The sequence below is a fragment of the Protopterus annectens genome, chromosome 9.part0 (genome assembly GCF_019279795.1).
Source record: "Protopterus annectens isolate FY-2018-M chromosome 9.part0, PAN1.0, whole genome shotgun sequence".
Taxonomy (NCBI): Eukaryota; Metazoa; Chordata; order Ceratodontiformes; family Protopteridae; genus Protopterus; species Protopterus annectens.
Genome location: NC_056743.1, coordinates 634,285,061 through 634,308,645, shown reverse-complemented (window position 1 = coordinate 634,308,645; position 23,585 = coordinate 634,285,061). Strand labels below are relative to the sequence as shown.

At 40.2% G+C, this 23,585-nt stretch overlaps 1 protein-coding gene across 3 annotated transcripts in view; it reads left to right on the top strand.

Moving 5' to 3' along the window:
- The window catches only part of PPT2 (palmitoyl-protein thioesterase 2), a 361,371-nt gene extending 341,021 nt beyond the window's left edge, over window positions 1–20,350 (top strand). For all 3 annotated transcript variants that reach the window (XM_044083205.1, XM_044083204.1, XM_044083206.1), the window contains one exon: window positions 16,019–20,350. In XM_044083205.1, the coding sequence (XP_043939140.1) occupies window positions 16,019–16,162 (144 nt within the window). In that variant the 3' untranslated portion in view covers window positions 16,163–20,350. The remainder of the gene's footprint in view (window positions 1–16,018) is intronic.
- Window positions 20,351–23,585: the final 3,235 nt, after the last annotated feature.

The following is a 23,585-nucleotide window of genomic DNA, read 5'->3' as shown; positions in this document are numbered from 1 at the left end:
GGAAAGGGATGCATTTCCCTAACCGCACTGTCCCCTCCCATGACCGAAAGTTAGAATCGCGAATGCACAGTTCATTCGCAATGCAAACCTTCGCTCATGTCACCTGCCGTAATATGAAGTATTCGAACATCTGATGTTCGAATACTTCATAGCGGTGCAAATGCACGTCGACATAATGATAGCAAACCATATATATATATCTACCCCAACACAACCCAAATGACACATAGCCCACAGACTCAGTGTGCCACTCAACCTCAGCCAATAAGGCAAAACAATGTACCCAACACACTTGTCATAGGTGACTATAGTCAGGCACACTGATGTTCCACTCACCAGGCTAAACAAGAAGGTTACTGTCAGCTACCTGTCGGGTGCCAGGATCCGCCACATAACCCACACACTGAGGTCACTCCACAACAAGTACAAATATGACTCTGTCATTGTCCATGTTGGTGTGAATGACCTGAGACGTATCTCCCTGGACTACATGAAAAGTGACATGGAAGAGCTCTCTGATCTTGTAGCCCAGGCATGTATGACCCTAGCCCTGAGTAGCATTCTGCCATCACCCAGAATGATACCACAGTACAAGGACAAAGTGATTGACTTCAACAATTGGCTAAGCTTCTGGTGTCATTCTAAGGGTTTCCAGCATCTGTCTGCTTGGGATGACATTGTCGACAGATGGCCTGCACCTGTCACCCCTGGGATTCCGGATACTGGCTAAGGCTCTTGCTGTCCCTATAGTGCCTTTTTTAGGCAAGGTTCAAATAACAAATTCACCACCATAACAGAAACAGGCAAGCAAAAACTGAGGGTAATGCTACTCAGTGCTAGAAGTCTAAATCTCAAAATGCACTCACTCGAGGCACTCATTAAAATGGAGAACATCGATATCTGTGCAGTGACTGAGACCTGGTTCAAGGCTCCAGAGAGCACCCCAGCACTACCAGGCTATAACTCATACCACACTTTTCGGCCATGTAACCTGGACCGAAACACCAAAGGCGGAGGTGTGTCCATATTCATTAAGGATATCCACACCTCCAGGCTAGTTGCTCAGCATGATGCATCCGAGGTTATCCATGTGCAACTAACTCTGGGCAAAACTGCAATCCAAATTGTAGCATGCCCCAGTATTCCCACTCCTCTTTTTTTTTGATGTACTGGAAAATATTAGGATTCAACCAAACACCCTAATAATGGGCGACATCAACTACCCCACCATTAACTAGGAAAACTACTCGTGTACCAACTCCTTAGCTCAATGCTTTCTGGAATTCATAAACTAGAATGCCCTGGATCAACTTATCCACACCCCCACCAGGGGGCAACAATATCCTAGACCTAGGATTAGCATTACCAACATGAGTGACCGGTGTTCCACACCTGAAGTCAACTCCTCGTTGGTCCGATCCGACCATAAGCTAATCACCCTTGATATCCACATCCCCCCCCCCCCCCATTAAGGAAACCACAGTAAACAATTTCTCCAAAGCCAACTTCATGCTTCTTAAGACAGAAGTGGTGAACTTCATGACACCCATGCAGATGGACAATACAGTTACAACTGCTGAATCCTACACAAATGCACTCTAGAAGCACTTACTTGAGTGCATGGATCGTGCTATCCCAAACAGAACCAAGACGATATCCTCCAAAAAAAAGGAAGCCAATCTGGTGGTCCCCTGCCATAAACGAACTGTACAACAGAAGGAAGAAACTGTTGCAAAAGAGAGTAAAATCCCATGAGTGAAGGAGCTCCCTGGTCAGCCTCAGTAAGAAGCTGAGATCCCTTATAAGATTCTCCAAAGCTAGCTACAAAAACATAATCGCCACTAATTACAAGAACAACCACAATATGTCAAGAATCTCAATGGCAACACCCAGATCTGCTCTGAGTTACAGCACAAAGGCACGAAAATTACAGAACCAACTGATATTGCCAACATCCTGGCAGATAGGTTCAGTGCTAACTTTACCCCCCTCTTACCCCCTAAAGGGCTCATATCTATACAGGAAGAATGCAGAGTCCTTGTAATCACAACTACGCAGGTAAAAGCTGCACTCTCTAAAGCCAAAAACACAGCATCCATGGGACCGGATAACATCCCAGGCTGCATTAAGCACCATGTTCAATAATAGCCTTGCATCAGGCTTTGTGCCCACTGAATGGCGCACAGCAAATTATCCCACTCCACAAACCTAACAAATCTACTGGGCAGAGTCTGTGTCATGTACCAACATCATACCATGTTGTTAAGACCTGAAACTCCTTACCTGTGTACATCAGTTCAGTACCCTCCCTCTTGTCCTTTAAAAACATTCTGAAAGACTTCCTTGCAAAAATCTGTCTCTGTTCTTCTTTAACCCTAGGTTAAACTATATCCCTAAATATGTATGGACAAGGACCTGTTCATACTTGATACCTCTTTACTCCACCTTCAAACATTTTCTCACCCCTGAGTCTCTAAATATACTATAACCCTGTTTTTTTTTTCTGTTACTTCACATTGCAATTCCTGTTCATATTACTTAAATTTTACCCAGTATAGAGAAATTAAATGCATCTAAATATTAAATTGTCATATAAGCTGTACCAATTTTTATAGGCTCATAGAATCATAGGAGGTTACTAGGCTAATGGCCCTGGGGCCCTTACAAGCCTAGCGAAGAGTTTATCCCCAAAAAAGAAACCCCAGTCAGCACCTGTCGCCCCTATCAATGAGGGACACAGGTGGAACCCCTGGGACAAATCTGTAGTTTCCAATCCACTCATCAAGGTTGCTTGTGTGCTTAGGGGATTGCCGTTTATGTGGTAGTCAGTAGGGGCCATATTTTTCCTGAATGGTATGATAATATATTTTTTTGCTTTTAACTTGAGGCCAGGACTTTGGCACCCGTCATTTGTTACCAGTGTTGTCACATTATGTCTAATTTAGTATAATTATTTAAACTGTAGATGTTTTTGTATTACTTTGAAGTTTGTAAAATTACTGTTCTTAAAATGTTTTTATAATATTTTGGAGTTTTTCTCCCTGGGCCTCCACTAAAAACTGGTAATCAAATGCCAATAAGTAAATGAATAAATAAAAGAATACTGTTCACTAAGAAAATTTAATCTAACATAAAACAGATTTTTTTTTTTAACAACATTGCTGGAACCGTTATAGCTATGATTATTGCAGATTATCATGTGTGCCTTCTTAGGTAAGACTGTTATTGCTTCATCTTGGAAGGCATAGCACAACCACTTGGAAGTACCACTGCCCTGTGCATGCAGTGTTTTTCATCAGCAGTGACTACTCCTAAATTTAACCTTGAAACTGGAGTAACACAGTGTGTTCATCAGTAACGGTGCATTTGGTTACTGTTCTTTAGACATATTTATAAATAGCTACACACGACACCACACAAAGAAGACTTATTTTCTTATTTATTACAAACATCAATTTTATGGTCAGTTTTCTGGGTGTAGCTAGGCATACTCAGTGTACTCAAATGAAGGCATTTTTCTGAGCATCTCCTGGAAACAATACTCAAAGAGCACAGAATGTTTGGAATTGCTTAAAGTAGTGTTTACTCTACAGAGGCTCTCTTTCTGTATATAATATAATATAATATATATATATATATATATATATATATATATATATATATGTATATATACACACACACATATGCTTTTCTGATATGAGTGGCAACAGTTAAAAAATAAAACAAAAATCACCATTGGCACCAGTAAATTTGCTACACATTCAGGAACCCAGAATATACCAAGTCCTAGGATGAAAAGTACATAAACCACAGGAGAGCTGTCCCTGGCATGAAAAGAGCAGACTGCCTTCACTTCCATGATATTTGGGAAAAATGAATAATGAAAACTCAAACTTAGAATTAAATGCAACAGTAATAAATGGTCCAAGACTTCAGATGTTAATTCCTCTTCTATAAAAGTACTGAAGAAAAACTTGAGCAGACTTGGTCACCAGAATAATTCTGCTTTTATTTATGATAAGCATTTTCATCTCCTAGACTTCATCACATCAACCTTTCAGTAAAAGCTGTACCTGTGGAAAACTTAAATATATGCTTTATGAAAACAAAGGATCATAAATGTTGATTGCCAAACTCATGCTTATTAATGAGTCAAAACACAGAATAACTCATGGTAGGCCATTCCAAGATTACCTCTTTGCTTAGGTTAGCAGACGTCTTTAGAGAAAAAAGCAAGCATGGAAATCCAGCCAAATGTGAATAACAACCAGGCGGCAACAGAAAGTACAAAAAGGCAAAATAAAGAATACAAAGAATGGGATCAGGAAAAGGAAATGGTAAATGAAAAGATCATAATTATATTAAGAAGTATAGAGATCTGCTGGAACAGCTGTATGTTGTCCAAGACTTGCCGTGCAAATGACTTAGACGGGGTGAATTTAAACCAAAAGATGAAAGGTTACTATTGGCAGCCCAAGATAATGGATTACATACCAGATGGTTCATAAAATCTATAGAAAAGTGAAGGATTTGCAGTACAGAACTAAAATCTTGTTGCAGGGTGCTATACATTTATGGCTAAAGAATTGTGTACTGAAAGACATAGCAATGTGACAAAGTTGTTACACTGGCAACTTTGTAAATATTACAACATAGAGGCAGCTGAGACATTGGAAACATGAACCACAAAGGATTGTTGGAAATGATGGATGAAATAATGATTACATGTGACCACCCCATACCAGCAGTTAAGAAGGTAAAGCAAACTGCTGGAATGCTGTAGTTCAAGAGAAAAAGACAGAAATAGCTTTTATTATTGAAATTGCTACAACCAGTGACTACAGTGTCTTACGAACTGAAGTACATAACTTGTGAAGCATCAGGACTTGCAAACAGAAATTAGATCAGATTATAATAAGGGTACACACACAGTTCCAGCTGTAGTAGGAGCAACTGGGCTAATTAAACAGAATCTTCAAACATATCTGAATATGCTACCAATAAAAGTAACCTCTTATGAACTACAGAAAGAGGCAGCTCTGGGTATTTGCTGAGAAGAGTACTCGTATATCAACTGTCAATGAATGAAGCAAAACCAGTTTCATGAACTTGAATACTCTGACTTAGGAATGGGATCCATTCCTATCAAGGTATGTAAAAACCTAAGCATTTAGAGAAATTAAACATAGGACAGCCTATAAGTCTAAGCAAACCTGATGTAAACTAGAGCCATCTAACAGCCCCATTGGGACGGCTCACAACCAAAGGGCCACAAACAAAGTCAGTCCTGAACCTCAGACCCACTGAAATACATTCTCTGTGTTGGTGATACAAAAAGAACATATGCCTATGTTAATAAAAGTAAGTCACCACATTGTGCAAGTCACAAAAACCAGGTGGCAAAAAATGAACGTATCCAATCCAAATGGGGAAGTGTACTAAAAATAAAATGCACAAGAACATAACCAAACTGTAAACGTATGGATCTGAAGTAGTTAACTTCATTTGATCAGCAACCTGTGGGTTACGGATCTGAGCCGGCAGCATACCAAGCAAAAAGATCCAAGCTCCAAGCTCCTCCCCCTTACCCATTCTACACTGCAACCTTCTTCCAATCCTCAGATCTCGTTTGCCGCCACTTTGCCAAGCACGGGATTCATCGAGCTCCAGGCAAGTGTAAATCTTTTATTATCAACTTTCTCTTTTAGTCTAGTTTTGTGTGTGTGTGTGTGTGTTTTAGTACCTTTCCTTGGGTGTTCATTCTCCTTAGCCTTTATCTCCCCCTTCACCGTGGTAGTTGTCCATCCTTTAATAGGCCCCTTTTCCCTCCTTCAGGTGTGCGTGTGTCTCTAGTATGGCTGAAAGTCATAAAGTGACTTTTTCCAAGTGCTCTGAGTGTGGCCATAAGCTGTCGCCAGTGGATGGTCACACTCAGTGTGTGATCGGCTTGGGGGTTCTGTACCTTTCTTCGGGCTGCCAGATCTGTGTGGCCTTCAACTCCCGAGCCTTATGAGATAGGAGGAACAAGCTGATTCTGGCAGGTCTTCTACCCGCGGAATCAACGTTTTCTCCTTCCCCTCTCTGTAGCGACAGCCATGGCTGCAGCTGCCCAGCCAGCCAGCCCTCTTCCCCAGTCTGGGACTCACCCTCCCACCTTGTCTCAGGGAGAATGAAAGGCCAAGAAGGACAAAAAAGAGAGAAGGGAGAGAGAGAAAAAAGCCGCAAGTGGCAGGCCGAACTGGACCACTTGGCCCCTCCCGCTAAAGTTGTCTCTTCTCCCTTGAGAGTTTCCAAGTCTTCCTCCCTACGGCTGCATTTGCCACGTTTCTCTCCGGAGCCGGAGGAGGAGACCCGACCAGCCTCGAGGTTGTTGTTGCACTGGCCCTCCCGGCCGGCGTCAGCGGCTTCCTCCAGGTCTACCCGCAGCATCTCGGAGGCAGATATGGACCGGATGATGCGTCGATTCTTGCAAACTCAGCTGCAGATGGGAGTGTTGCTGCCTCCCCCCCCCCCCCCGGCGGGGAGTTCAGCTCCACTGTTCACCCCGATAGCTCCTTCTCTGATCCACCACCTGATTTCGGAGTCTTCAGATCTGAGGAGCCACGGAGTCAGGGGGTCGGCGCCAATGGTTTACTACCTCGACGCCGGCCATGCCCTCGAGCTTATCGGATCCGAGCTCGCGGAGCTGAGAGTTGGGCATCAGATCGGGGGGGGGGTAAGTGTCTTTAGCTCCTTTGCGGTTGTAGTACACCATCCTCTCGGGTCCGACCGCATTGACACCGATCCCCTCGTCAGATCCGAGGGTCCCGGCCACCTGTCTTAGAGAGGCCGGTTCCCCTTTGGCGTTCGACGTGGTGGAGAGGGTTCTCTCTGGAGGATCGAGACCCCTCACTCTTTCCTCAGGGTCCGCCCCCGCTCCTTCGCAGCTCAGTTTGTCCTCCATCATCCAGTCCTCCCAGGGACAGCCTGTGTCATTGATGCCCCAGCCAGTTCCCCTGGAGGAACATGAATCCGTTGGCGAGTCCCCCTCGGACAGCCCCCCCTTGGAGGTCCCTCACAAATGCCTGTGCAAAAGGATGCACTTGGACTCCCCTGAGTCCCTCACCAAGGATACTGATTTGGAGGAAGGGGAAGGTTCCCCCAAATCACCCCCCGACAATGTCTCCTTTGGAGACATTATGGAAATACTCCGCCAAAGGGGGGGGTTGGTCCACCCACAAACCTTCCTCAGACGAGTTGGTATTCCTGGAGGTGTACGACAAGGCACATCTACCTCTTGGGTGGCCCCCCCAGCCGACCTGATTACCACCAGGGCGTGGAAGGAGCAGATACGCAGAAGGCCCAATAAGGTTCTTAGTCCCCGTACAGACAGAGCTTCGTGGAGCAAGGGTTCCCCGGTTGATGCCATGGTGGCGGCCACCAAAAAGAAACTCGGCCAGGAAAGTTCTTCGGTCCATCCCCCTGACAAGGAGTCTTGGGCAGTGGACCGTATTGGAAAGCGGACTTTTGCTTCAGCTACCTTCTCTATAAGGGCGCTGAATTACTTGGCCCATGTAATCAGACTGCAGTGGGACCTGGTCAAAGAGTACGCTGAGTCTCCCCCAGAGTCCATGTCGGCCGAGGATAAACGGAATTTCTCGGCTCATATGGCCACTCTCAAGTCAGTGTCTAATACTTCTATGTGGCTATATCAAGGTGCAGGTACTCCACGACAATCGAAGCCAACCATCAACCAAAAAAGCAAAAATCAATAAAAAATGTTTATACTCGAACAGCCAAAGAACTTTTTTCCATGGGTTGTTAGCGCTTTCACGTCTACTCTGGACGCTTCTACAGACTTTAATAAAACACTTCATCACTTCTGTATTTAAACACTTATCAATTAAACAGTTAACCAATGAAAGCCTTTGTACGAATACATAACTATAAAAAGTCAGAAACTTCTAAGTAGATAAAAAGTCAGAAACTTATAGTGTGAAAATTAAAACTTCAAAATTCAACATTGACATTAAAATGGATGTAGTAATAGATTAGAACTGTTATTACATTTCAGATAGCAAATAGCATATAAATATTTAAAAATACAAGAGCATATAAAAACAGCATGTAATAAAAACATTTCAAGTGTATGAAACTACTGAAAAACTTCTAAAAATATATATTCCTACTAACACCAAGAAACGTGAAAAAGTCAAAGGTATAGCAAGAAATAACTGCTAATGCTTAAGATGATGACTGACTAGAAAGGGTTTCAAAGTAACCCTCTCATTGAGGCCATGTCCTTCATCTGCTTTTATTCCGATGATCCATTTACATTCTTCCCTTTCAGTGAAGTTACTTACATTGCCTAATCTCAATGTGGTGTGTATCAATTCAATAACTAAGAACTCAAAGGTGTGTGTGGTGCCTTGCGATAGAACATGTCTAGCCAGTGCGTTCCTGTCATTCTCCCTGTTGATCGCATATAAATGCTCTCTAACCCTTTCCCTCAACGTTCTATTCGTCATACCGACATAGAAAGCCTGGCATTTGGTGCAGACGGGTAAATAAACTATGTTCCTTGTCCTACAGTCTGCATAATGATCGAATTTATATAGCACACCTGTCTCCGGGTGCCTAAAGTTATTCCTGCCCAGTATGTATTTGCACTGATTGCAACTGCGACATGGAAAGGTACCCATTCTAACAGTAAGTGGTTAGACATGTTCTATCGCAAGGCACCATACACACCTTTGAGTTCTTAGTTATTGAATTGATACACACCACATTGAGATTAGGCAATGTAAGTAACTTCACTGAAAGGGAAGAATGTAAATGGATCATCAGAATGAAAGCAGATGAAGGACATGGCCTCAATGAGAGGGTTACTTTGAAACCTTTTCTAGTCAGTCGTCATCTTAAGCATTAGCAGTTATTTCTTGCTATACCTTTGACTTTTTCATGTTTCTTGGTGTTAGTAGGAATATATATTTTTAGAAGTTTTTCAGTAGTTTCATACACTTGAAATGTTTTTATTACATGCTGTTTATATATGCTCTTGTATTTTTAAATATTTATATGCTATTTGCCATCTGAAATGTTAATAACAGTTATAATCCATTACTACATCCATTTTAATGTCAATGTTGAATTTTGAAGTTTTAATTTTCACAATATAAGTTTCTGACATTTTATCTATTTAGAAGTTTCTGACTTTTTATAGTTATGTATTCGTACAAAGGCTTTCATTGGTTAACTGTTTAATTGATAAGTTTTTAAATACAGAAGTGATTAAGTGTTTTATTAAAGTCTGAAGAAGCGTCCAGAGTAGACGTGAAAGCGCTAACAACCCATGGAATAAAGTTCTTTTGCTGTTCAAGTATAAAAATTTTTTATTGATTTTTGCTTTTTTGGTTGATGGTTGGCTTCGATAGTCGTGGAGTACCTACACCTTGATATTGACATTTTTTAGTTTGGGGACATAGCAGGTACCTTACCCTGAGAGATCTCTGTTTATTTATCACTTCTATGTGGCTACTTTCCCATGCCACGGAGGGAGCCGCTAGAGCTAGCGGGTCCAGTATCACCTTAAGGCGTCATGCCTGGCTTCGACTTTGCGATTTCTCGGAGTCCTTCAATGCATCCTTCGCGAATGCACCCTTTGACAAGTCGACCCTGTTCGGGAAGACTGTCCGCGAGACGCTGGACCAGAGCGAGAAAGACAGGAAAACGCTGTCAGCTGTCGGAATCCACTTCTCTACCCCTCACAGATCCTTCTCCAGGAATCAGCGAGGGCAGAAGAAGATGTGGTTCTGGAAATCTCAGCAGGCCCGGAACGCTCAGGACTCCTCCCCCAGAGGCAGAGGGGGACAAGGTGGACGTCAGCCCAGAGGCAGAGGGGGACCGAAGAATTTCGGGTCACGGGAACCCTTTTCCAACCGACCTACGCAGCAACCCTGAAGGGTTGCCCGACTGCTCCTCTCTGGAGGCAGTTGGGGGGCGTTTTTCAAGGCACCTGGCTCAATGGGAGTCCATCATGACAGATCGCTGGGTGCTTCAGATAATATCCAGAGGCTATTCAATCCCCTTCATAAACAAGCCCCCTTACTCAAGACACCTCCCAGATGTCCCACCCACACAAAGGGAGGCCGCAGCTTTGGAAATAAAAAATCTGTTAGAAAAAAAAGCCATCCAGCATGTTCCCCCAGACCAGACTGGATCAGGCATCTACTCCAGGTTCTTTCTGGTGCCAAAAAAGACAGGGGACTTAAGGCTGATTCTCGACCTGTCAACAATGAACCTTTTCGTTGCCAAGGAGAAATTCCGGATGGTCACACTCCAGTCCATCCTGCCCCTCTTGCAGGAGGAGGAATATATGCGCTCAATAGACCTCAAGGATGCGTACTACCATATTCTCATGGACAGATGGTCCAGGAGGTTCCTCCGCTTTTGGCTAGGGGCCAGTCATTACCAGTTCAGGGTCCTACCCTTTGGTCTCACCACAGCCCCCAGGGTGTTCACCAAGGTCATGGCAGCTGTAGCGGCCCACCTGAGGCTCCAGGGCATACAGGTCTTCCCGTACCTAGACGACTGGCTCCTCACCGCCCAAACCAGGCATCTACTTTCTCTAACCAGGGATTTATTCCTCCGGATATCACCCTGGTTGGGGATAACCATAAATGTTAAGAAGTCTTTCCTCCAACCTGTTCAAGTGTTAGACTTCATAGGGGCCAGGATAGATACCCTCCAGGCCATGGCTTTCCTAACGTCAGACAGACTTCACAGCATGACTCTGCATGTGCTAGCCCTCTTTCAGTCCCCTGCTCCTCCAGCAGAATTAGTCCTGAGAGCTTTGGGGTCCATGGAGGCAGCGATCAATCTGATTTCTTACGCTCGAATGCACATGAGGTTCTACAGTGGACGTTGCAAGCCCAGTGGTTTATTTTACACCACCCTCTAGACTTCCTGATTACCCTCAGCAGGGTTTGCAGGAACTCCCTCATGTGATGGCTTCAATCCTGATCCCTTCGGGAAGGACGACCCTTTATGTCCCCACCCCAGGCCACGGTGACCACGGACTCCTCCCACCTAGGGGGGGGGGGCATTGTGCGGGCAGGACTGTCCAAGGCACGTGGACTCAGACCGTACTGCATATAAATGTCCAGGAGATGAGGGCAGTCCTTTTAGCATTGCAGGCCCTTCATGCCTCTCTTCCTTCGGGGATTATTGCTATCCAGTCGGACAATATGTCAGTGGTCTGGTATTTCAACAAACAGGGGGGAACCAGGTCCTACCCCCTTTGCCGAGAAGCCATGAAAGTTCGGGAATGGGCGATCTCCACCAACCGCTTCCTGTTAGCAACGCACGTTCCGGGTCGGTCCAACATACTGGCAGACAAATTGAGCAGAACTATCCTCTCTCCTTACGAGTGGTCTCTGAAACCTTGTGTAGTGGAACAGATCTTCAAGTGGCGTCAGCCTTGCTGCGATCTCTTCGCATCACCTTCCAACGCAGTGTGCAGCGAGTTTTTCGCTCTAATTCCTCCTTTGGGGGAAGCTCCCAGAGATGCTCTGGTCCATGCTTGGCCGCCCGGTCTTCTTTATGCATATCCTCCACTTCCGCTTAAGACAGAATTTTTGCAGAAAGCTCATCGGTTGGGAGCAAGATTATCCTCATATCCCCATTCTGGCCTCGTCAAGTCTGGTTCCCCTGCCTGCAGTCTCATCTCATAGCTCCACTCTGGATCTTGGATCCCATTCCGGATCTGATTTCTCATCCCTCGGGAATGGCTCCTCCGAACCTGGACGGTCTCAAACTCTCAGCTTGGCTGATCCAGTTCCCCTAGTTTCCAAGACTCCCGATATCTCTTCCTGAGTCAAGTCTATCCTGGTGGCGGCATATAAACCCTCTACCAGGAAGATTTACAGTAGCAAATGGAAACATTTTTCCATTTGGGCTTCACGAAAGAAGTTGGATCCTTTCACCGCTCCTATTCCAGCGGTACTGGAATTCATCTCATATTTTTCAGCAAGGGGCCAGCTCATCTATTGTGAAGGTTCAGCTGGCTGCCATTTCCCATTACTTCAGCCAGGAGAGTGTCGGAGCTTCAGGCTCTCTGTATCAAACCTCCATACCTTGTGTTTCATAAGGATAGGGTATCTTTCAGGACTAATCCCTCTTTTCTCCCTAAAGTTGCTTCCAAGATGAACATTAATCAGTCCATTAATTTGCCTGTCTTTTTCCCTAATTTCCAGAACAAAGGAAAATATAAAGTTCATTTGCTGGATGTTCATAGACGGTTACGTTTTTATTTGCACAGGATGGCTGTCTTTCGTAAATCTGATCAACTTTTTGTCTCCTTTGCTAAGCCTTTTCTAGGGAAACCAATTTCAAAGGTGACTCTCACCAGGTGGATTTAGAGTTGTATCCTACAAGCATACAGAGAGATTGCCTTACCAGAACAAATGGGAGTTCATGCTCATTCTACGCGTTCTATGGCAACGTCTGCTGCATTCTAGTCTAGTGTTTCCCTGGATGACATTTGTTCAGCGGCTACCTGGGCATCCCCTCACACCTTTATTTCTCATTATAAACTGGATTTTGTGTCTAGAGGAAGGGCTGCCTTTGGCTCTGCAGTGCTCCGGAATATCCTTCCTTAAGGGCCTCCCAAGATTTTGGGTAGCTGAGGACTCTGTCCCACAGGTTGCTGATCAAATGAAATTAACTACTTCAGATAAAGAAGTTATGTACTCACCATAACATTCCATTTGAGTAGGTAAACTTCATTTGTCAGCAACCATCCTTCCCCCTGACCTTGGTGGCTAATTTAGCTGAGCTCGAGGTTCGGACTTATGAGCTTTACTTTGTCCTTGAGTCAGGTGTCTCAGGTTGGTAGTTTATTTTGTTATTATGTGCAGGTGGTAAACGCGATCTGAGGATTGGAAGGAGGTTGCAGTGTAGTATGGGTAAGGGGGAGGAGCTTGGAGCTCGGATCTTTTTGTTTGGTATGCTGCCGGCTCGGATCTGTAACCCACAGGTTGCCGACAAATGAAGTTTACCTAGTCAGATGGAACGTTGGGGTGAGTACATAATTTCTTTTTCAGTTCCAGGATCTGGGCCCAGACAGGAGTACAAATAATGACTAATTCTTATAACCGGCACTCCAGCAGTAGAAACCAAAATATCCAGTCTATAAAAAATAAAATAATAAAAAAGGGCCACTGCTGAAACAGTATTCAGTGGTAATCATACAAAACCAAAATAAGGAGTTCAATATAAAAAGGAATGAGATGGACCATGGGACCAGACCCTAAGCTGCCTAAAATCAATAGTACAATCCAAACTAAAACAAAAAAATAATAAAACAAAGTCCAAATCAACTGGAGTGCAGCGCTAGTAATTAAGTCCTACTCTGTCAACAGATAAAAACCTCTATTCACTAAAGCCATTTAGCACCAAGGTGATAAGAAAACCCTAGTAAAAGGTGTTTAAGAACCAGAGTACCAAACCAAAAAGAAACAAAGACAAAACAATCTGAGAAAGTGAAGATGAGAGTGTGTGTATGTTTGTGTGAGAGAGACAGATTGTGCTTGTGTGTCCATCCATCCATCTTTTATCCACACCCCCCTTTTCGCACATGGAGTTGGGGTGACACTTCAGAAATGACAGTCTAGAATCAAGGTTCACATCACTGGGTGGCTAGCCCTGCCGCAGTTCTTCTTCCATACCACACACTTGTATGCAGACTCGCACCACATTAACGTTAGAAGAGATGCAATATGAAGAAACAGCACAGATGAAAAAGCAATCAAATAAATGTGTAATCATATGTGCAGTAAAAACAAACAAAAAAGTACTTTCACCCATAGGGTTTCATCAAATTATTAATAAAGCATAGAAAAAAATCTGAAACAATGTGAAAAACAAAACAAAAATGCAAATCAATGCATCTATATTGTAGCTGAACAAATAATCAGAAACCATCAAAAATAAAGGTATAAAAATGCCTGAGAAAAGTGAAGACCAGATTAAATATGACATGTCGTAACCATTAGTAAAATAATGTGTGGTTCGGTTTCTTAAGCTGAATAGTGTGTTTAATTAATCAAGCATAATTAATTCTAGGTTTGAAGGCATTAAGGTGAATTTGCAATTCCAGCTCCTCCTTTTCCAGAATGGCATTACAGTTTTCCTTGAGCAGACCCATCCTGATCATGTCCAAAATGTGAAAAGTAAAAAAAGAAAGACCCTGGGATTTACAAGAGGATTTCTAATTTCAGATGCGTGTTGGGCTCTTTTTAAACTTAGAAATATTCTTCCCAATGTAAAAAAAACTGACATTTGAAGCATTATTTTTATAGAAGTGGAATTGACAATTAATGGTTTGCACTACTGTTGCTTTTAATTCTGAGTTTGAGGGGTATCATTTTTTATTTTTCCCAAATAATAAGAAAGTGAAGGCAGTCTGCTATTTTCACGATTGGGACAGCTATCTCTTCACATCTCTCCCATGGTTTATGTAACAGCTGAAAGTAATGCACCTTTTTCTGAAGTGAGTAGGAGTGACATTTTGAGGGTTGACTGCATTTTTAAATGATAGGCAGATGTGGGGGGTGGGGAGGCAACACCAGGAGGTCTGAGTACAAAATATATGTTTCTGGCCGCACCCTCATGTTTATGTACGAAATGTATGGGCTGCTCTCCTTCTTTCCCGTTACACTCCCTTCCACAACTAATTTAATAGTTTTAGAACTTCCTGATGGTTGCCTCTGCAGCATTCATTTTTTGGCGGTTTTAAATGACAACCACTTTTAAGACCAAGCTGTTAAACTAAAAAAGAAAAACTATATATATATATATATATATATATATATATATATATATATGTTGTTGTCTTTCGGCTTTTCCCAGTTAGGGGTCGCCACAGCGGAACTCCAGTCCGCTAATGATTGGCAGTAGCTTTTCATGAATTCCAAGGTGCCAGCTTGACGTTCAACCTTCAACGAAGGCACGCCCATTTACGCACGTCTTTCGAACGCCCACCCAACCGCTGGGAGGACATGCAGACTCCACACAGAAGGCACTCCCCACACTCCAGCCGAGAATCGAACGGGAGAACCTCTTGCTGTGAGGCAACAACGCTACCGCTGCGCACACACACACATATATATATATATATATATATATATATATATATATATATATACATGAATGACACCATTTCACTCTAACCCTCATAATGTAATTCTACAAAAATAAGATAAATATCACAACCAAATTACCTACTTCAAAATACAAATCCATGCATTTTTCCAACAATGTCTACTATCGAAAACAAAGGTCACTCTTTGATTATCTCTATCACAATGCAACAGTACCCCTTCAGAAGACCTATGTTTCACTCATTATCCATTTATTGTTACCATACAGGGGATAGCAAAAGTAACCCACCACAAACTATTCCCCAACAATAAAATCAGAAACTTCATAAAACAAAGGGACTCAAAATAATCACAAGCAGTTGCAATAAGGCAGGATAATTTAATTTGGTGTTGATATTGAGTGAATATTGTCTTTTCAACTTCAACCAAGGTGATAGCTCCTTTCCAGTTCTGTGAGAAGAGGTGTAACCATGGTAACAACAAATAGTTGATTAAGAAGCAATAGGACCATTTCACAGTAAAAACAGTAAGCATAGCTCTCAATCTCTCAGCACAAAATATCTGGACAAGGCCTAAAATAATGGGGATACAAAGGCCCAAAAATACGGGCAAATTTTAAATATTTCTCTTACAAACTTATGAAGTTGCTAGAATAACAGTGTGTGTGTTGGTATGCATTTTCTGAAATATATGAAGTCTGAAACTCAATATATGCCATTATTTATCGACTTCAGTCCTCACTGATTTGCCAGAAAACCACAGATTTTATGAGGAACAGACAAAAAAAATATGAGGCAAAAATCTGTACAGTTGAGAGGTATGATAGTAAAGATATACAAAAACTAACTCTGTCTTTCTCATCTTTTTCATCCATCCAGGCTTACCTCAAGGACACATTTGGGCTGAAGACCTTGGCTGCTAGAGGGGATATTGTCACTTATTCTGTCAATGGAGTTGAACACACCAAATGGCATGACAATGAGACTGTTTTCAAAAACTGCATTGCTAAGTGGCTTACCTAGGTTATAGGAGTGAACAAAATCAAAGATGCTTATGTTGTTTCTGAAGGGAAAACTACTTTTTCTGAGCTCTTGCAAATGTTTAGCACTTAATAGATTTTTATGAATTGCTCTGGTACTCAAGATAGCAAGAGGCTATTTGTATACCTCATGTGAGACTTTTTTAGTGCTCTCTTTATGCTGCTCTCCCTGTTGTGAGGAATAGGACATTATGGAGAAGCGCGATGTACTTTATTGTAATGCAGCCCTGGCACTTCTTAAACTGTTTTTTCAGTAATTGTTTCTCTGCCTTCCCCATTAGATTACGAGCTGCCACATTTGCAGAGTTCTCCTGGACAGAATAATTCAGACAATGACTGCCTGATACTGCCTTTTACTAACAAAGGGTCTGCGTTGTATATATATTCCATCTTTCATGCACTCATGGTACTGACAAGTTAGTTGTTCTACATTTTGCTTGCTGCAGCTCATGGTTGGAATTCTAGGACATAGAAACAGACACAGCTATTCTAGATGGTAAAGTAACCAAACTAATGGCCAGCTTAATAAATCTGCTTTTAAAATTGGGGAGGGAATTACTTTTAACACACACACTAGATCCTAGAAGAAAAATGATTTAAAATGTTTTCCAGAATACAGAAGAGACCCCTTTCAATAAGGTTTTATGATAATATCTGCTTGTGGCAAAAATAGAACTTTGACTGTCTGGCATTCTTCTTTACACTGCATACTATAGTTACAGTATGGAAACCGTTTTTTAACATGCACCCAATCTGGAAAGATATATGCTCGTGACATTTTCACTGCAGCATTGGTCAGCCAGTTCAAGCTTAGTTAGTAATTATGTTTCTGATAATTTAGAGACTGATTTGGTTGTCAAGTGTTGTCTTCCTTTCTTAGAGTGCAAGAACTGTCCACTTCTTACACTCTAAAGATGATTGAGAGACTAGTCTATGTATAACCCAGTAATTTCGTCACACATGGTGCTGCATCAGTTTTGATATGTACCCTATCCTGGATAGATTACGTCATGTCTATAGTGTCTGACTGTTATAGTAACTGGTCTGCTACAGGTGAGAGATCTTGTAACATTTTTAGCTTAAATCAGATATTTTACCATCACATCATTAAAAAGGGATCATACAAGACAGGAACAATGTAATCTGAAATAGAAGAAAGGTAATGTGTTGCTGTCAAGATTGCGGTGTCATCTGTCACCTGACATTGGTGCAAAAAAGTATTCCTTTTGGCTGCTTTGTTTTGTAATTCAGACAGAGAAGGGGTGGGACAGCTTCCCAAGATGTCACTTTCATCAGGATGTTTACCAGACTGTACTACATAGATGGTGAGCTGCAGTTATTTTAGCTGTAAGAGGCTGCCATTTCAACTACAATTTTTTCATTTAGAACGGTATGGGCATGTGGTGATATCTAAGCATGCATGCCTTTCCCACGCCTGCATGGTGTTAGCACTGTCCACCTACAACCTGGAATGCTACTAGGAATGTAGTTTTCCAGCCTCTCAGCTTCTGTTAGAAGGAAGTCTGGCAGCGAGTGTTGCATCCACTATGTCCCCCAGGAAAAAAATAAATAAATAAAACAGTTGTATTTCTTCCCTTCTGGTTGACTTCCTAGCAATATGGGTTCATTCCCAGAACCAAATCACAAATAGTGCCATGGCCCACTGAGTCACTTTGCGTGTATATAGGATTGAAAATATGCCTTTTTTTCATTACCTCTTGGATTCTTTACCTTTCTGAATTTAACAGTGAGTTTGCTATTCCAGCTAACAGATTCATAGATTATTACTAGGTTAACTGCCCTTGTTGGCCATTTTAAGCCTAGCCAGTGTTTTAAATAACTATGTGTAAGAGATGTACTCTCACGTATTTGTGCCTTCTGCATAAACTTTCAGTCTCACAGTAGTCATGTGATTTTGGAAAAGACTAGTATTACTACCCTCTAGTGGCAAGATATTTGCCTGGCAAACCACAGTTAGTCTCTAATGTAATTGCCAGCTGGTGAAAGCAGTAGCAAATAATGTATTTGCTCAGACAGATAAGCTCACACCATTCTATTCCCTACAGATATGAGATGAGAAATCCACATATGTCAACAGTTGTTTACCCATCCATTCAGTTGTGCACATTCTTGTCTTTCTCCCTCCTTTGATAACTGTTTTCAGGATGAATCCATCCATTGGCTAATTGAGAAAACTGTTTCTGTTGTTTTTCCTTAAGAAGCTGAGTTTTTGTTTCAAGACAAGAACCACTATGGATACTTAATCTTCTAGACCTGCCACTTGAACCATTTCTGTATTTAAAAGTTTCAGATTTATGTCCCAACTCTTCTCATGCTCATGTTATGCAAGCCTGGCTCTTCAAGTCTTTATTTGTAAGATTTGATTATTGTCTGACTCAGCAGGTTGCTGCTCTTCTCTAAAGCCATTCTAGGAGATCCGTGTCCATATTTAGGTATGACTTTCCGTCCAAGGTTCAGTATACCAGTCGAGATACAATTAGTGCTTTGAAGCATAATCATTTCACAACTCTCAGAGATTTCTGTAACCCACAGGCTTTCTGACACTGGATGAAAGCAATGTATGTTACTAAGAACAGCCATTTCTCCTACTGTCTGTCACCCCAGAACCTTTTCCTCCACTAATTTAGGATACTTTGTTTGAGCTCCAGGATCATAGGTTTACTTCCTGGGATATGAACTTGAAGGATCTGTGTGTAATAGCAGAGAAAGTACTTATACCAGGGACTCCATGATAATGAGATTGACTATACTGTCAGACTACTGGTACCATGTAAGTTCAGCAGCCACATACTGTAAAAGTGAGAAACAGAGTGGCCAAGTGAACTAACCAACAGATTTCTAGGTATTGCAGTTGGTTAAATTTGACAAACTGGGTGACCAGAGCCTTATAATAAGAGAGGAAATTTATTTTGTGCAGTCACCGTCAGGAGTGTGGTTTTGGAATTCTGTTCGCTGTTTACTTTTCTTTATTTACTGACACTTTTGTATAATTTTAGTTGCTAGCCAATGGTATTCTCTTAAAATTTTGAGTATAACAATGCCATTGGTGCAGGAAACCATTTCATTTTTACAGTCAAGGATGTTACTTGCCAGTAATCACAAAGGGCAGACCATGTCAGAAATCAAATCACTCAGACATAGGTATAAAATGGGAAATTACATATTGAAGAAAGAACAAAAGTCAATGAACTGAGCAGAGAATGGAGTAATACTTATCGACCCGTTTAATGAGAACATGTCACTGCAGCAAAATGTTACAGAAGGTACCTGTTGGAATACTCTACAAAGACTAGTATGTACCTTTTTAGCTACCACTCTTTGTTTAGGAAATGTTGCATTTTGTAATTCATGTTATAAAGAATGGTAATTTCAGTTGTTAGCCTAGTATTGAGATTAATTTATAACAAAAGAAAGTAATTCCTTGACTATAAGGAAACTTGTACTAGGAAATTTATCCTTGCAGGCAGATTTAACTATGTGCAATGATGTTTGTTTTTCAGCCAAATGTTAACTTTTTTCATGAAGAATTCTGTAATATGTCTCCATTTAAACTGAGTAAATGATAATCCATGCAGAACATTTTTTTTTAGAAAAGAAAAAAAGGATAACAGATATTGAGATATTTCCTATGTTTGGAAAGCAGTGTCGGTTGATATTGCTATTTTAATTTCATTTAACAGGTTATTGTAAATCCTCTTCAGCCATGACCATTGACATAAGAGCAACAGTAAATGCAATATATAATGACACTTTTTAGCACTTGCTATTTTAAATTTTATAGAGGGTTTTAGAGTACTGTATGTAAAAAAAAACTGCATGTGTTTTGTTTTGAATGGCAACCATGTTTTTATGTTGAGCTTTGTAAGAATTTAAATCACCTAACATATTCAGCAGTAGATTTTTTACTAGTATAGAAGTGTTTTAAACCATACTAGCTGATGTTTATTTTTTGAATTAACCAGCAACAATGTGGCACTTCTGAAAGCTTAGTAAGGGAGGCTTTCAATTCTGAGGCCAGTAAAAAGTTTATTTTCTCAAGAACCGATGTTTTGGTGCATTATGAAACTTTTTGAATGCTTAATTGTTTATGAATAACTTGGTGGTGTAATTTTTCTGGACACTTTTTCCAGAAATAAAAAGTCAAAACGTTTGTACCTATTTTTTTTTTTCATTTACAGTCTTTGTCATATTAGTTAAAATAACAAGAAAGTATGAAATTGAGTTAAATGGAATAAAAAATTAAAACAATCTTGACAAAGCAATTTTTTTGTTTTGGCACAATGCAGTTTTGCTTATGGAACAAGAGTAAATGACTGCCTAACATATTACCATGCGCAGAACACCTATATAAAAAGTAACACTGTAAACAAAAATGGAAGATTCTCCTTAGTTAATAGTTATTTTATTTACTGCATGTTACTACACATCGATAAACAGTATGGTTACACAGTAATATTTAAGCTACCAATGTTGCCTTCCCATGCTTGGCTTGCCAGTTTGATTCCTGGCTGTGTTTCCTTCTGCTCAGAGTCTGCATATCTGAGTTTATTCATTAGGGTTTTTGTTGGGTATTTCCAGTTTCCATGTATATCTCAAAGATTGTCTGCATGTATACATGTTTTGTATTTCATATATGTATAAAATTGTATACATAATATTACTGTAATTATATGTATAAATAGATATCTGGATATACATATGTATGTCTTGTATTAGTGAATTGGCTTTTGTGTATGCATCCTGCAATAGACTGGCATCATATGCAGAAGTAGTTTCTATGCCTTGCACCTGTTGAATGCAGAAATAATCTCCAACTCTCCCACAACCCTAAACTGGATAAAGTAGGCTTTGGAGAATTAATAAATGAATATTACTGGACTATATGAAAAAAAATCAGATTATAGCTTTAAACACAACCTCCAAGACATTATTACTACCAATACTTTCTCATAATCATCGATATCTTTGATTGAGAAATTCAGACTTATGCAAATATGTTTTGACAGGCTAACACTTTAAGTTGTGTGTGATGTTTATTTATAGAGTGACATACTACATTAGTGCAGGGGGTAAGTGGCAATGAAAAATCAGGCTGTTAGAACAATGAAAACCAAAGTATAAAGTGTTTGATTTTTTTTCTAAGTTTTGTCAAAATGAAAAGGGAAACTACATTTTGTAACATGCAAAAAGTTTCTGTTTCAGTATGTGTTTTAAGTTTCCATGATGTATCAGTGGCTGCATAACTGCCTGCTACCTGAATAGGGTAAATTTTGCTGAATCACGTAAAAAAAAAAAAAAAAACAGCTGAACTATTAACTCTGGGCCACATTCCAAAAAAGGTTGCTCTCGGTATGTCTGCCCTGATTCCGAAAGGTCTGGTTTTAGTGTAAGTGACTTACTTTTGTCAAGGAAATGTGGAACCGTACAAAATAAACCAATAATCCAGATATAAAGTGCTCAAGCACGGAGCGCAGACTCAAATACAACTTTTAAAAATTTATTAAATCCACATGGAACAAACACAAACAAAATAACAATAAAACATGAATGCCGTCACTACATTAACATGCGTTTTAGTCTTACTCAGACTTCGTCAGATGACCAGTGTATAACAGATGTACCTGATATTTCAAAAACCAATAGGCTGAATGCTTTCTTATTTGAAACCACCAATAGTTTTGCAATTAGACTAATTAAATAATATTAAAATTCAATGTCCACTTTTCGCTGAAAATGTCATAGTTAATTCTTGAACATTGTTAAAATACAAATGTATAGAAACATATTAAAACATATGATTATCCTACATACACCATCAATTTATAAAATATCTGTGCATAATTTAAAAAGATAGAAAATGTGCATATACTTAAAATAAACATTTACTGAATAGTACCATAGCATTTCATATAAAGTGTGAGGATATATTGCCATCTGGTGGCTGTTTTAATTAATTACATGACTTTGCATCTCAAAGCTTAGCTGACCTTAGTTTTAATAAAGGTAATATTGATACACAGTCATTGACTACCTGCCTCAAGGGTCACTTGCCACCATAACTCTCTGAATTCAATCTTTTCTTCCCAAGGGCCTCCCCTGATATCACTTTTAATTTGTTCTAATATCATAAAAGAAAATTTTAATTTTAAGCATATCTTTGAATGCTTAAACAAGGCATTAGTATCCTTCCCTACTGTTATATCATAAGTGTGTTCGTAAATCCTTGTTTTTAACATTTTTCTGTCTTCCCAACATAGAAGGACTTACAAACTACACAAATGGCTAAATAAATAATTCCGTTTGATTCACAATTGTAGTATTCAGAACTATTAATCCACCTGTTCCTAATCCACCTATTCCTACTTTCCAGGTAGTATTTATCTGTATTCATAATATATGTACATTGCGTACAATGAGCACATTTGTATGTACCTACCCTATTTCTATTAAAATTAACTTTATTTTTATTTTCTAATATAGTTCTGATACATTGTGTATTTTTATATACTACTTTCTGTGGAATTTTAGATATATTCTCTAAATCTGTAAGGGAAACAAATCTCCCCCATTCATTTAAAAATATTTTTTTAATATTACTATTTAAAACATTACATTCTAAAACCAAAACTTGTTGGTAATCATCTCCGGTGTTTTCTTTATTTGTATTAACCCCATTAGTTTGTTCTCTACATTTTTGAATGGGTTTGAATCTATTATTTCTTCCTTTTTCTACCTCTTCTCTCATATTTTTAATCGGATTCAAGGGCTAGCCTTTTTCTAGAAACATTTTTTCTAATAGTTCACATTCTATTTTAAAATCATTGTCCAAACTAGTCATGCGACACCCCCTTACAAATTGCCCCTTAACAATATTTTTCTTACAGTGCAGGGGGTGTGCACTCTTATAATGTAAGAATGAGTTACAAAAGGTGGATTTTCTAAATATCTTTGTTTCAAATTTTTTCTCCACCTTATATACCTCTATGTCCAAATATTGCAAACAGGAATCAGAAATTTTATATGTAAATTTAAAAAAATTAGTTGTATTGTTCATATAAATCATGAATTCATCAACATTTTCTTTACCTGCTGTCCAAAAATAACTATATCATCCAGAAACCTATGGTAAAATGTCCAGCAGTCTTTGAATTCAGTGTTTAAAATATATTTCTCTTCTCATTTTGCCAGGACTGGGTTAGCGTAGGTTGGGGCACAAGCTGCTCCCATTGCAACCCCTTGAATCTGTTGGAAAAATTCCCCGTTAAAATATAAAAAGTTATTTTTCAATATCAAATCCATTAACCAGACATTCACTAATTTTTCATTCTGTGTTAAACTCTGGTCTTCATAGACTATTTCCTCAAACATTTCCATACCATTATTAT